General features: G+C 45.8%; 1 protein-coding gene across 1 annotated transcript in view; it reads left to right on the forward strand.

Moving 5' to 3' along the window:
* Nucleotides 1-14,437, forward strand: part of LOC107109059 (acylamino-acid-releasing enzyme-like) — a 37,129-nt gene extending 22,692 nt beyond the window's left edge. Inside the window, exons 22-24 of the mRNA XM_015409633.1 lie at nt 673-729; nt 2,365-2,373; nt 13,991-14,437. Of these exons, the coding sequence (XP_015265119.1) occupies nt 673-729; nt 2,365-2,373; nt 13,991-14,153 (229 nt within the window). The 3' untranslated portion in view covers nt 14,154-14,437. The remainder of the gene's footprint in view (nt 1-672; nt 730-2,364; nt 2,374-13,990) is intronic.
* The last annotated feature ends 695 nt before the right edge of the window (nt 14,438-15,132 follow it).

Here is a 15,132-nt window from a genome sequence, read left to right on the forward strand (position 1 = left end):
TGCACAAACAGCAATGCTGAAAGCTTCATTTTGAATAGAGCTCCCTACTCAGAGACTGAGCCGTTCTTTCTGTCAGAGTGTATTGCAAGGAGCCAGTTTTGCACTGGCCGAGCCCTTAGTGTGCTGGAATTACTAAACTGGGCTCCTGGCTTGTACATATCAGCCGTCTTCTTCCTAGCTTTCCTCATTGCAGAAGCATTTTCTCATTCTCCCCCCCCCCCCCAATCCTTTCCCCCTACATGTGGTCCAAGTCTCATAGCTGCTGAGCATTCAGGGCTTTAAAAAAATTTTTTTTAGAGCAGTCAGTTTTGGGGGGAAGTGTTACTGCATTTGGTTGTGCCATCCTTATTAAATCAACACTGGAGCATGGGAATACATTTAAAACTGTGCCTTACTTAAGGAAACAGACACCCCTTCCTTAATTTTTTATCCTGCAAGCAAGAAATGGGGATCATTAGCAAGATGAGCAGAAACTAGAAAAGAGAAAAGTACAATCCACAGCATTAACAAGTGGAGGCATCCTGCCACGACTGTTCTTCTTCCATTCCTATTTCCTCTCCAGAGGCAGAATGCAGTAGATGGGTCATGGCCTAGGGCTCTTTTTGTAGCAGGAACTCCTTTGTATATTAGGTGACACACCCTGAATGTAGCCAATCCTCCAAGAGCTTACAGTAGCCCCTGTAAGAAGAGCTCTGTAAGCTCTTGGAGGATTGGCTACATTAGGGGTGTGTCACCTAATATGCAAAGGAGTTCCTGCTACAAAAAGAGCCCTCATGCTATGTTTTCTCTTGTTTGATTAAAGAGCCTGCTGGGGCCTGTGCTTATACTCAGGGAAGTAGGTGCTTGTGCTGTTATGTATATTATTTTTTAAAAACTGCTACCATCATTGGTCTAAGACCATAAGAAGAACCATGCAGGATCAGACCAAAGGCCCATGCAGTGATCAACCAGCTGCCTCTAAGCAGGATGACTGCAACAGCATCCTTCTGCCAGTGTTCTCCAGCAACTGATGCAGAAAGGCACACTGCCTGTAGTACTGGTGGGAGAAGGTATCCATCATGACCAGTAGCCACTGATAGCCCCGTCCTCCTTGAATTTGTCCACGCCCCTTCCAGGTTGGCAGCCATCACCACATCCTGTGGCAGTGAGTTCCACACCTTAACTATGTGCTATGTGAAGAACTTCCTTTTGTCTGTCCTGAGTCTCCCACACTTCGGCTTCAGTGGATGAGCCAGTGGATGATCTGGGGCCTGGAGACCAAGCCCTGTGAGGAAAGGCTGAGGGACTTGGGGATGTTTAGTCTGGAGAAGAGGAGGTCTGAGGGGGGACATGATTGATTGCTCTCTTTAAGTATTTGAAGGGCTGTCACATAGAGGAGAGCAGGGAGCGGTTCCTGTTGGCAGCAGAGGATAGGGCTCACAATAATGGGTTTAGATTAAGGGCGGGAAGGTACTGGCTGGATCTTAGGAAAAGCTTTTTGACAGTTAAGAGTTGTGCAACAGTGGAATCAGCTGCCTAGGGAGGTGGTGAGCTCCCCCTGACTGGCAGTCTTTAAGCAGCAGCTGGAAAAACACTTGTCAGGGGTGCTCTGAACTGATCCTGCACTGAGCAGGGGGCTGGACTAGATGGCCTCTATGCCCCCTTCCAAACTCTGTTGTTCTATGATTCTATGAGGTTCTAGTATTATGAGAGAGGGAGAAAACCTTTTACCTATCCACTTCCTCCATGCAATGCATAATTTTATAAGTCTCTGTCACCCTTACTCACCTTTTTTCTAGGCTAAACAGCCCTAAGGGTTTGGGCTGATCCTCAGAGAGCAGCTGCTTTAGCCTCCTGATCATTTTGATTGCTGTTTTCTGCTGGCAGATCCTTACCAGCTGATTGCAGGCTGTCTGGCGGATCCTTGCTAGCAGGGGGCAATGTGTACCCCCTTTCAGGCCCCAGACTGAGCCAGAAAGAGGTTTCCTTCATCCTTCTCCACCTCTCTCCTGACCTTCCTCCTGTCAACATGAGGAGCAAGAGCTCTTGGCAAATTTGCCTTATGAAGGTCCTGGCTTGCCCTTGGGTCAGCACCCTTGGAGGCTCCACCCCTCTGGAACTCCCACAGGATCTGAGCAATTCCTGTGGGAAGCTGCCACCGCCTCCACATCTCAGCCATGACTTATCTCCTCGGAGTCAAAGAGGAGGAACTGCTGCAAGGACCATAACTGGCTGCATTCCCTAACAAGCCTCAGGCACACATTCGGATACTAAAAGCCATTGCTGAAAATATACAAATTAGTTCTTCCTCAGTTCAACATACTGGTTTTGCAAAAAGGAATAACATAAGAACATAAGAGACGCCAATGTTGGATCAGGCCAAAGGCCCATCCAGTCCAACACTCTGTGTCACACAGTGGCCAGAAATACCAGGTGCCATCAGGAGGTCCACCAGTGGGGCCAGGACATTAGAAGCCCTCCCACTGTTGACCCCCCCCCCCAAGCACCAAGAAGACAGAGCATCACTTGCCCGAGAGTCCCTATCTATACCTTGTGGCTAATAGCACCTGGGGGACCTCTGCTCCATATGCTTATCTAATTCCCTTTTGTATTCGTCCATGCTTGTAGAAGCCACCACTTCCTGTGGCAGTGAATTCCAAGTGTTAATCACTCTTTGGGTGAAGAAGTACTTCCTTTTATCCGTTCTAACGGAATGGTAAAGAATATTCAAAGGATCAGCAGCCCAAGTCCTGATCCATGTTACTATAACCCCAGAACTTGACTGTTGTAACATACTCTACCTGGGGCTGTCCTTTGAGATGACTTGGAAACTGTACTGTAATTCGTTCTTACGCAAGCGTAAAGATGGGGTGCTTTCCCAGGGCACTATCTATCTACTTTCCAAGAGGCTATGTTGCCATCCTGTTCTTGTGCAAAGGGGAACTTGTGGGTAAGAGAAGTCGTATATGTGCCTGTCTGAAATACATCTCCCTGTGTGAGTTCTGCTTTGTTCATAAGTAAATTGAAGAGGCATTCAACTATTGACTTGTCACTGTTTCTAGTACTGCATAGTCATTCTTAAAGTACTTAAAAAAACAACCCTATCACATCAAAACCACAATCACCCTTGCTGGTTAACTCCAAGAACCTGAGACCATCGCCAGAAGAGAACATGTCCAAAAGGAACTTGGATTTGGACTGCATCATTTCCCCAAAGACAGGAAGTTCCAGAACTGGGGAGTGGCCACTGAAAGTGCCCAGACAGCATGTTCACCTTGGGTGTTTCTGCTTTGCTTTCATCACCAGGGCAAATGCAGAGGCAAGGGGGTGGTGGTGGGAGTAATCTGCATACTCTCCATCCATTTTCCAACTTTTCTGTTCCATACATGCTCTGCAGCTACCCCACGCTGGCTGTTGGGAGTATAGTCATCATGCCATGGCAACTCATCACCCCCTTTTTCCCTGTGTTATCCTTTACATGTGCTATAGTACTATAGTGGCACTATTAAACTTTGAAATGGAAACCGTTAAGGAGCCATAGATAATTATAATGCTATAGAAAGCAACTACTGGTTGAACTTAGCAGAGTCAACGTTAAATATAAATTCTAGAAAAGGAAACCATTTCAATAGAAGGTTTGATTCCCTGTTAGACATGTTAGCACTAGCAACAACATCAGATATTTTATCCATTGCATAATATTCCCATAACTTTATACGCCAAGAAGATAATAACAATTTATTTGGAGACTTCCAACTACCAGCAATTGAGCAAATTTCAGAGGACGGCAGAAGACAGGAAGGCCTGGCGTGATCTGGTCCATGGGGTCGCGAAGAGTCGGACTCGACTGTGCGACTGAACAACAACAAACTACCAGCAATGACTACTTTTGCAGCCATCAATAAAACTGATATAAGTTCTTGTCTAAGTTTAGGAACATGCTTGTCATTCCAATAATCTAAGAGAATAAGTTCGGGCTGCATAGGAAGCAAATAACCAGGGATGTCTTTTATCGACAAAATTATTTTGGACCAGAATTGTTGAACATAAATACACGACCACCAACAGTGAAAAAATATACCTCGTTTGCCACATGACCTCCAACATAGAGGGGAGTTCAGATTGGATATTTTATGAAACTTGGTAGGTGTAAGGTACCATTTCTGAGGGACTGGTTCTGTTGACAGGTGGAAAAACCCCAGTTTTGTACCTAAGGAAAAATGAGTCAGTCGGCACTCCTTTGAATTTGGTGTTCTCCTGAATTCAGGTGGCTGAGCTGCAGAGACGCTTTGTTCTTAAGAGCACCTAGGCAATTGCCTGCCTGAGCTTCGGGTTAACTAACACCAGGATGACAGCCTGAACAGGGGCATACATCATCAGCGCATCATAACACACATGCAGAATGACAGAGCAGGTTTGGGAAATTTTAATTATAAGTATGGTGTTTGCCACATAAAATGAAATGTAAAGGAATAGGAGGGAGAGCACTGTCCCAGCTGCCTAGCAGTGAGCTTCCATCTGGGGACTACTGAAACAATGTCCTTCACCCGTCATCTGAAAAACATGTCTGCAGAGTGATGTGACAATGAGGATGCAACAGAACAAACCAATTACTAAGAAGGCGGTTTGTTGAAAGCCAACTTCCTTTTCTTGGATCACGCTTGTAATGTTGGCTGCTGCGTTGCTCTGTAGTTGCAGAGGGTTTTTTCAATGCAAAGGAAAATAAGGAGGAGATCACTGTTGATCCTCCAAGAAGCCAGGGCAATAACCATGAGATCCTCAGCTTGCACCAAAGAAAAATGAAGTGAGTGCTCTTCACTATCTTGATGCAGTAGAAGACAGAGAGCCAGGCAGTGAGCCAGAATCTGGATAGTGTGGCAAAGACACAAAAGTAGTGAATGCTCTGGGTTATTGAGCTGTTGAGTAAACTGGGCATTGAGCTAATGAAGGCATACACTATGTGTGTGAAGCTGTGAAGGAGAAATTGCACACTGCCAGGAACAGGAGGAGCTGTTCGATGGTGGTCGGGCTTCCACATTTAGCCCATGCAATGATTATCACTGCAGCAATAAAGCCATTGGAGATAAGCCCATCCAGGGCCAAGCCACTTGTCGCCTCTAAAAAGACAATTAACGGCAGTGAAGACATACCTTAGGATCTTCTGGTTCTAGCAGACTAGTGAACGTCACCCAGTCAAAAGATACTGAGCAGAGATGGAAAGTGCAGCTGGCAGACTCTTTAATGCATGAGGAACTGAGAGGGTATGCAAATTAATGGGATTCTCCAGTTACTCATTTCCATAACATTTTTATCCTGGACAATGGTGCTGATACTGACCAGGGCCTGCGTCATGATTTTCTACAGGCTGTAGCTGGTGCTCCATTTTGGAGACTGTGTAACTAAGAGAGCTTGCTGCAGGCACCACCCTTCTCTTTAACAGGTTCAGTTTTTCTTTCCCCATTATACAGTGGTTAGGAGTTTAAGACACTAGTTGAAACAAGGTAAAATTGCATGAGGAAATTGGGCCTGAAAGATGTGTGTGGGACCATTTACGCTCAGACCTTTTCTGCACTGATTCTCAGAAGTGCCCTTGTAGCTTATTTTATTTATTTGTTTGTTTGTTTGTTCAATTTATATTCCGCCCTCCCCGCATGGGCAGGCTCAGGGCGGCTTACAGCAGGTTAAAGTACAATACAATAAATACAATAAAACACAGATGCATTAAACCATGCAGTAATATAAAATTCAGACAATCAAATTTGTATATAAAGTGCTGATGCATGCAGATGGCGATAGCATCTCATAGGGCCATTCTGTGATGGTACTGTGTGTGGCCATATCGGTATCATTAGCTGTTCTTATTACTATCAACATAAGGGCCTTAACAATTCAGATGTTGTCGATCTGCCAGTGGTGACTCCTAATTGAAGGCCTGGTGGAAGAGCTCCATTTTACAGGCCCTGCGGAACTGTGGGAGGTCCTGCAGGGCCCTGATGTCTTCTGGGAGCTCATTCCACCAGTGTGGAGCCACCACTGAGAAGGCCCTAGTCGAGGCCAATCTGGCGTCTTTTGGACCAGGGAGAGTCAGACGGTTTTGTGACCCTGACCTCAGTGCTCTCTGGGGAACATGTGGGGAAAGGCAGTCCCTCAAGTAGGCAGGCCTCCGACCATATAGGGCTTTAAAGGTCAAAACCAGCACCTTGAAGTGAATCCAGTATGCTATTGGCAGCCAGTGCAATGCCTTCAGCACTGGCCGGAAGTGCTCTCATGTAGAGAGGCCCATCAACAGCCTGGCTGCTGCATTTTATACCAACTGCACTTTCCGGATTTGGGACAAGGGCAGCCCCATGTAGAGAGCATTGTAGTAGTCTAGTCTCAAGGTGACCATAGCATGGTTCACTGTTGCCAGGTCATTGCGTTCAAGAAAGGGAACTGTCATGGACTGGGGTGCCAGTCAAAGGGAGTCCAGAACAAGTCAAGGTCAGGAGCCAAGAAGACAGTGCTGAGTCCAAAGCCAAGCCGGGGTCAGGAGCCAGAAACACAGAGCCAAGTCCAAAATCACTAACCAGAAGCGTAGTCCAAAGCCAAGCTGAGGTCAGGAGCCAGGAACACAGAGCCAAGTCCAAAGCCAGGGGGTCCGAAGGTCTAGATGCAAGAGCCGAGCCAGAGTGGATGCAAGCAGCACGAAGCTGACTTGTTGCTTCCACGAAGAGCACTGTGCAGAGTGTGGAGTTAAATGCTGTTTCCAGTTAGCCAGCTGCACAATCACCCAGGCTCCTATTAAAACTCTGGACTAGCTGAGCACCTCCCTTGTAGCCTGACCTCTCTTAGCTTGGTTGCTAAGTTTTGCCGCAGTCGCTCCCTTAAACAAGTCACACGTGGGGGTGAGTCAGGAGGACTTTCAGCTTGCAGTTCTTCCTTCTTATCTTAGCTAGGTGTGAAGACTGCTGTTACAGGCACTTGTCAGCTATCTTCCTCTGTTGCTTCAGAGGGGCCAGCTGTTGTTTCTACAGGCTCTGTCAGCTCATCTTCATCCATGCCCATGACAGGAACCAGCTACCTCATCAGCCAGAGATGGTAAAAGACTGTTTTGGCAGTGGCTGCTACCTGGGCCTCCATTGTTAAGGCAGCATCCAGGAGCACTCCCAAACTACTGACCCTCGGCACTGGCACCAATGGCGCCCCGTCGAAGGTCAGTAGTGGGATCTCTACCCCCGTTCCACTCTGACTCAGGCACAGGACCTCCGTCTTCGTCGGATTCAGTTTCAATCGGCTCAGTCTAAGCCAGCCCGCCACGTCCTGAAGCGCCCGGTCCAGATCGTCTGGGGTCAAGTTGGACTGACTGCCCAACAACAGATATAGCTGGGTGTCATCTGCGTATTGGTGACACCCTAGCCTATGCCCCCAGGCAGTCTGGGCAAAGGGGCGCATGTAGATGTTAAATAACATCGGGGATAGAACTGCCCCTTGAGGGACCCAGCAAGTCAGCGGGTGCCTCCGAGATGTCTGATCCCCTAAAGCCACCCTCTGTCCCCGACCTTGGAGATAGGAGACAAGCCATTGCAAGGCAAGCTCCTGGATCCCAGTGTCGGTGAGGCGGTGGACCAGTAACTGATGGTCGACTGTGTCAAACACCACCGACCGGTCCAACAACAACAGTACTGCCATCCCACCCCAATCCAGATGCCTCCGGAGGTCGTCTGTGAGGGCGACCAGTGCTGTCTCCATCCCATGGCCTGGGCAAAAGCTGGACTGGAAGGGGTCCAGCATGGAAGTGTCATCCATAAAGTTCTGCAGCTGTACTGCCACTGCTCTCTCAATTAATTTGCCCAAATTTGAAACCGGCTGATAGTTAGCCTGTTCGGCCGGGATGGTTTTTTAAGGACAGGGTGGACCATCGCTTCCTTGAATGGCCCCAGGAACAGTCCCTCAATTAGGGATTTGTTGATAATATCCCTGAGGACACCTTGAAACCCCTCACGACCAGCTTTAACTAGCCATGAAGGGCACGGATCAAGGCTGCATGTGGTTGGGCATACCATTGAGAGCAATCTTTTCTTCTAGGCTGAGTGGACTGAAATAATCCAAAATTGGACCAGAAGACGTGCCTGGGGCCTCAAGTTCGCTCACTGTCTCAACTGTGGCAGGAAGATCGTGGCAGAGTGACAAGACTTTATCTACAAAATAGCTCGCAAAAGCCTCACAGCCAATTTTCAATTCCCTAGCGTTTGGTCTGTCCTGTGGCAGGACTGTTAACGACCAAGAAGTTCTAAACAATTGGGCTGGGGGTGAGCTTGCAGATGCAACTGTGGCCACGTAGAACTCCCTCTTCACGGCTTTGACTGCCATCTCATAGGATCTCATAAACATCCTATAAGATGCTCTTGTTGCTTCATCACAGGCACGCCTCCACTGTCTCTCTAGTCGTCTGAGCCTTCGCTTCATCAGCCACAACTCCTGGGTGAACCAAGGAGCCAGCTTAGAGTGAGGGTGCAGAGGGCGTCAGGGAGCCATCTTGTCGATGGCTGCCGAGAGTCAACCATGCCAATCCTCGACTAGCTCATCCAACAAGCCTCCAGGGGGTATAGGTTCCCGCAGGGCCTTTTGAAGCCACAGAAGGGCCCATTTGGCTCTGCGGGCGAGCTAAAATACGCTCACCGCCCAAACAGGGTCGGGTTGCAACGTTCACACGGGCCTTCAGGGCGTGGTGGTCGGACCATGGAACAGTCATAGCAGTAATCCGGTCCACTGTACCTCTTCTATTAGTTCCCAAATTGTATGCTTTTCATATTAAGCCACCCCAGGCATTGCCAGTGGAATCTACATTCCCTGCCTTGTCAGCAGAGGCCAGGCAGCGGCAAAACAGCTCTGAACATCTCTTGCCTTGAAAACCCCACCAGGGTCACCAAAAGTCGGCTGTGACTTGACAGCACTCTCAACCACCACCACCACCACCTTGTCAGTGGTAGTTCCTCATCTCCCTCCCCCCAAACACACAGTGTGCTTTGTTTTTGTTTAAAGAGAAGTACACAGCTGTACGAAGCTGAGGCAAAAGCCAGCTCTCGGCAAACACGCTGCACACATTACTATACTTTACCAAATATTGTTGCTTTGTCAGAACCCTGCCAGTCTGAAGTGTGTAGCTGCTTTTTTATTACCAGTTCTAATATGTTTATTCATTGGTTAGTTAAAATATTTAAGCCCTGCTTTTCACACTCAACATGGTGGTTCAAAACAGCTTACAATCAACAAGTCCAAACAGGCACTACAGGACATTTTTTTAAAGGTTATAACCCTAAAACATCCTTATATAGAACTCTCCCTAAAACTACTTACTGTTGGATAGAAGTTTCATCGAACACCTTGTTAAATGGGTCAGCTTTACAATATTTTTATTTTATTTGTTATGTATAGTCTACCTTTCTCACTGAAACGCAAGCTAAATTATACAGTGTAAATCAATGCCATCAATAGTATGATACATCTAATAAACGGTGTAATAGGACAAGGACTGCAGAAATTTGAAACCCAGATGTTGTCTGAGCAAAGTGTAAGTATTAAACATGACAAGTTAAACAGTGCAGAACATGGTACTACATAAGTAGAAACGCGGTGCATTTTGCTGGACCAATCTGTTACAATGTAGCCCTGTTTCCTTTACAAAAATACCCTCCTGAACAATTATGTTTTACAAAGTTTGTGAAATTCCAGGAGCGTAGAAGGTGTTAGCTAAATTGTTTTGATATGTTATTAATGTGGGGAATTATGATTATTAATTAGCAATTGGCACTAAAGGGAGCAAAGCCTTTGTATACAGGAGTCCCGCCTTTTCCAGTAAAACCAGAAATAAACGCAGAAATCAAGTCTTTAGAGAAATGGATTCTTTACTGAAGAATATTCCAAACAAGTAATGCAATAAAGGGCACAGCAATCTGAATAACCCAAACTACAAAGAATTGCTGCAAAACGTTCACAAATTCACAAAAACATGACAATAATATGTAGACATTTTCATGATGTTTAAATTCCAAAGGTCTTATTTATTCCACAGATCAACAAATGACGAACATCTCGAGTTTCCAGAGTTCGTTTCGTGGTCTTTATCAAAAAACTGTTTTGCTGAATTTTTCCAAGCAATCCACTATTAGGAATCTCAATTTCAGAATGGCTATGAATAGCTCTTAAGTTAACCAACAATACTTTTTCAACGGACGTTCGTCATTGTCATGTTTTTGTGAATTTGTGAACGTTTTGCAGCAATTCTTTGTAGTTTGGAATATTCCAAACATACAATAGAACATAATCACACATACACTTATTCAGATCTAGGAAAATTAGAGAGAAAGGGATAGCGACATTCGCATGAGCAGGTAAAATCGTTGGTGGGTGATAGCTACCTGATCCTGGAGAGATGAAGTGATCCACAGGAAAAATAAAGGAGACTATAAGGGATTAAGGCAGCACTACACCTAGAATCAGCAAGATAGGGCAGGGTTTAGGTCTAGAGGAGAGAGAGAGAGCGCACATGGCAGGTTTTGCTCTTTTATACTATATTTGAATTTGGGGGTGGGCTTTTACCAGCAACTTCCCCTCCTCACATCCCCAGGAAGTTGCTAGGCAAAAACTGGCTGCAGGAGGAAGGCGAAGCTAAAGGTTGGGCAATATTGATTTCATTACTACTGACAGTGGTCACCTTTAGAGAACAATAGCTGAGTCCAGGGTTATTGTCTTCTGATGGCTCTGGCTGATGAGTTGATGGGTTTAGCTGGGCTGTGGCAGTCAGCTATCCCTATTCAGCAAGCAATCCTTTTGTTATGCCTAAGAGCCTACATGCAGGCTCTGATGAAGGTGAAGGGGGTGGGGTTTGCCTGAGTGTTGAAGGAAAAGTCTCTTCAGAATTTTAAGTCCCTTTTGCAGAACGTGGTGTTCCTCTATAGCAAATGGTTGCTGGGTTCTGTGTGCTTTCTGTGGCTAGGGTGCTTGGTCCTCTTTCTGCTGCGCTGCAGGTGAGGGCATGGATCCATCTTTGGTCTGGCACATTGTTACAGGAGAGAGCTCTCATCTGCTGGGTGTGCCTGCAGTCCAGGTTGATGGCGGCACATGGTCCCTGTATATTCCATTTCCCTTATCGCATTGTCCAGTTTATCACTTATGAACCATAAGTCCATAAGAGCACTATAAGCACCTTGCAGGGCAACAGCAGGCTTCCTAACCAATTTAAGCAGGCCATCTTACAGGGTGGGGCTGATGTTGCCCATCTGCAGGGTGGTAATTGCAGAAGGCCCTGTTCAGATGAGTGAAGTTGTCATGGCAGGACATAGGTGGAGAGGCAGCTTGAAGGTCCAAGGCCATGAATGGCTTTGTGTGTGATAATCAATACCTTGGACAGAGCTTGATAACTGATGGGCAGCCAATGGAGTGATTGAATAATGGGTGTAATATGCATACTCCACCAAGCTCCTGCTAATAACTGAGCTGCGGCACCAGCTGGAGCATCTGAGTTTATTTTGAGGGAGAGACCTACGTAGAGTGCTTTACAGTAGTCTAGCCTTGATGCTACCACAGCATGGATTTAGGTGGTCAGATTGGCTGAGTGAAAGTAGGGGGGTCATCTTCTGAACTAACCTAAGTTGGAAAAAAGCATTTTTGCAGCTCCATTTTCTCCAGCAGTAATGATGAGTCCAGTATAACTCCTAATCTCTTAAACAAGTAAGCAGGGGTTAGCTGAACCCCATCAAAAGTGGAAAGCACAGTGTTGTTAATCACCTCAGGCTTTCCAACCAGCATCAATTCCATCTTGTCTGAGTTCAGTTTCAATTTGTTCGCTTTCAGCCATTTAGCCACAGGAGTCAGGCGGTGGTTCAAGACCTGTACAATGTCACCAGGGGATTTGGATAGATATAAAGTTCGGTATCGTCAGCATATCGATGACATCCAGCTCCAAAGTCATTCATGACTTCTCCTAAAGGTTTTACATAGAGGCTGAATAAAAGGAGGGGGTAAGATTGTACCATATAGAACCCCACAGGACAACTCCCACTCTGAAGGTAATTGGTCTTCAACAGCAACCCTTTGAGTCTGTTCTGCTAGGAATGATGTAAACCAGTCCAGGACACATCCCCTGATACTTACTTCAGCCTCTAAATGCGTCAGCAGGATGGCAAGATCTATTATATCAAAGCCTGCAGGTATATCTAGTAGGAGCAACAAAGAAGCCTGGCCTTTCTTGTTAGACCATCGACTAAAGCCAACAGGGCTATCTCTGTCCCATAGCCTGAAAAAGGCCTTGGAAGTTGGTTCACTACTGCTTTCTCAATCACTTTTCCCAGAAAGGGCAGATTAGATACTTGGTTTCACCATTTTTCTGTATGGACAATTTTTAAAGTAGTGGATGGATGACTGCCTCTTTGAGTGGCCAAGAGAAGGTGCTATAGTTAGTGACTGATTTATGATGGACATCAAGGGCTCATTAATGTGGTTCTTACCTGATTTTAGCAGCCAGGATGGGCAAGGATCCACTGCATGAGTGGTGACCTTCACAAATCCAGGATCCTGTCAACATCCATCAGAGTAACTTGGTCAAAATTGGTCCATAAGCAGACCAGACAATATATTAGGTGTTTCTTCTGTGTGGTCTCTAGATCATAACCAGCATCCAGATCAGTGTGTATTTGTGATATTTTATTAGCAAAAAAAAAAAGCCTTGGCAAAAACTCCACAGCTAATTGCCTGTTTGTGAGACAATGCAGATTCATAGTCAGCAGATATTGAAATATGGTAGACAACTGGAATGGTCATGAACTAAGTGGTGCAATGGGCACAGCTGTTTCCACCACTGCAGGTCACCTGAAACCAAGCCATTGAGGTGGGTGCCTTTCTGGGCCTTTTCTGGGAAGCTGTTTCAAAGGACTAGTCCGGCATCTGAAAATGGCTCCTTTCAAGCTGAGCCTGTGGTTGATTTCAGGGAAAGATGTTTTAATTTAGTTACTGCATTTTATTGTGGATATAGCTGGCTAAGTCAGCTTCCATTCTGCTCTGGCCTACAGTATATTCATAACAAAGAAAACATTTTTAAATACTATTATCATGTACTTTAATTTATTCAGCCATTGAACCAAGGGCCATTATTGTCTACATTCTGGGTTAATTTATGTGTTGTAATCAAGGCTTCTATTGCTGTGCCAAAGATCTTGGCTTTTAAAATATATGAGTCAGACATGTATGTTAGTCAAATAGTTGGTGGTATTTGTTTCTTTAATGTCTTGAAATCAAACAAATTTGTGTGTTGTTGTTTGTATAATGGAGAACGCAAAGGTGAGTCCCTGATATAGCACAATGGTCGCTGCATCTGTTCCCTATTTGCATGCCTATGATTACAGCTGAAGTGTGATGAAACAAGCTGAAAATAGTACATTGGATTTCAGAAGGGAATCACGCAAGTGGATTGCAGACTGAAGCAGATTTCTTTATGAATTGTGCACAGTGAATCATGCCACATTGTCTCAGTGCTTCCCTGAGGTTTGAGAAACATCAGGAAACAGTAGGGAAAAGCTGGAACAGCAAGGGAAATGAAATGAGACTTTGAGGCAGCTCTGAAATAATCTGGTTAAAACAGAAACCCAAAACTGCAGCAATAACCCCTCCTGGGTGATGTGCATGAAGTAGCTGTGATTTGTGCATCTCTGCCGCCAGCAGTAGTAAACTAGATGGTCTTAGATGCTCACAAGCAGGGCATGAAAACCTTCCCCTTCTCTCCTTCAGGAATATGCCTAATCCCCTCCTGACTTGAAAGCAGATGGCTTTGAGGATGGAATGTTTATGAAAAATTCCCTCCAAAAGGATAAACTAGTCACAAGACCTTTACAAAGAAGGGAATGGGATTGAAGGGAAAACGCTCTACATTTGAAGGGGTGGGGAATAATGTATTCAACAAATATACTGAGGCAAAAATTCATACTACCATCACCCAGAGGAAATTTTGAAAGATACTTCCCACTTGTGTCTTTTTCAGGTTACTGTGGTATCCAGAAGGGAATCACACCTTAAGTGGAGTGCAGACTGAAGCAGATTTCTTTCTCAACTGTGCACAGTGGATCATGCAGCATCTTTCGGTGGAAACTACCACTAGAAGACACCAGGCATCTGAAAAAGCAGAGATCTCAATTCTGTTTTGAGTAGAAATATATGCACTGCGGGGCTCTCTATTCTGCTCCACATGCATTCCTGAATAGACCTAGCAGCCTCAGTAAAGGTTCTGTGTAGGTTTTCAGCCTGCAGTCAAGTTTCTGGCCTTTAAAAAACCATGCTGTACATCTGGTAATTTTATGATGCAGGTTCTTTCGAGGAAACCCAGCCAATAGTACCTACTCAAATTCACTTCTAGAGGTAAGGCTGCACTGTAACTTTCTGCCATCAGGCTCTGCTGGACATCGTTTTCAGCTAAGTGAATTTAAATACTAGTGGTGGTGGTGGTGAGTTGATTTGGGTTTGGGGGGGTTGTTCAAAAGCAAGAAATTGTAAGTAGATAAATAGGTACCGCTTCAGTGGGAAGGTAACAGTGTTCCGTGTGCCTCAGCAGGGCTCTAGTCGGGGGGGAGCTCTCAGGTACGGAGCTCCGGAAGAGAACCTCTAGGGGGCGGGGCGGTCACCTGGTGAAGCCCCGCCCCCTTCTTTACCCCGCCCTCTGCTTCGATCCTCATTCCGTTTGGGAATGAGGATGAAGCAGGAGGGTAAGTAGCCGGGCCTTCTGACACACTTCCGGTGATGTCAGGGGGTGTGGCCTTCTGTCACTTCCGGTGATGTCAGGGGGCATGGCATATGCAAATAAGTTATGCTAATGGGTTATGCTAATGAGCTCCGGCAGCTCTTTTTCTACAACAAGACCCCTGTGCCTCAGCATCTAGTCATACCAGTCACATGACCATGGAAACGTGTTTGGACAGCGCTGGCTCTTCAGCTTTGAAATGGAGATGAGCACCGCAACCCTAGAATCAGATTTGACTGGCTCTTGAGCAAGGGAAACCTTTACCTGAAATCTTGTGTTTTTAAAGCCACTGTTAATGCTAAGAAAATAGCCATGGAGGTGTACTGTTAATGTCTTATCAAAACAAATTCATGAACAAGACTCCAGGTTTGCTGGGGAATACTTTATTG

Source organism: Gekko japonicus, unplaced genomic scaffold, assembly GCF_001447785.1.
Source record: "Gekko japonicus isolate JY-2015 unplaced genomic scaffold, Gekko_japonicus_V1.1 scaffold2793, whole genome shotgun sequence".
NCBI lineage: Eukaryota > Metazoa > Chordata > Lepidosauria > Squamata > Gekkonidae > Gekko > Gekko japonicus.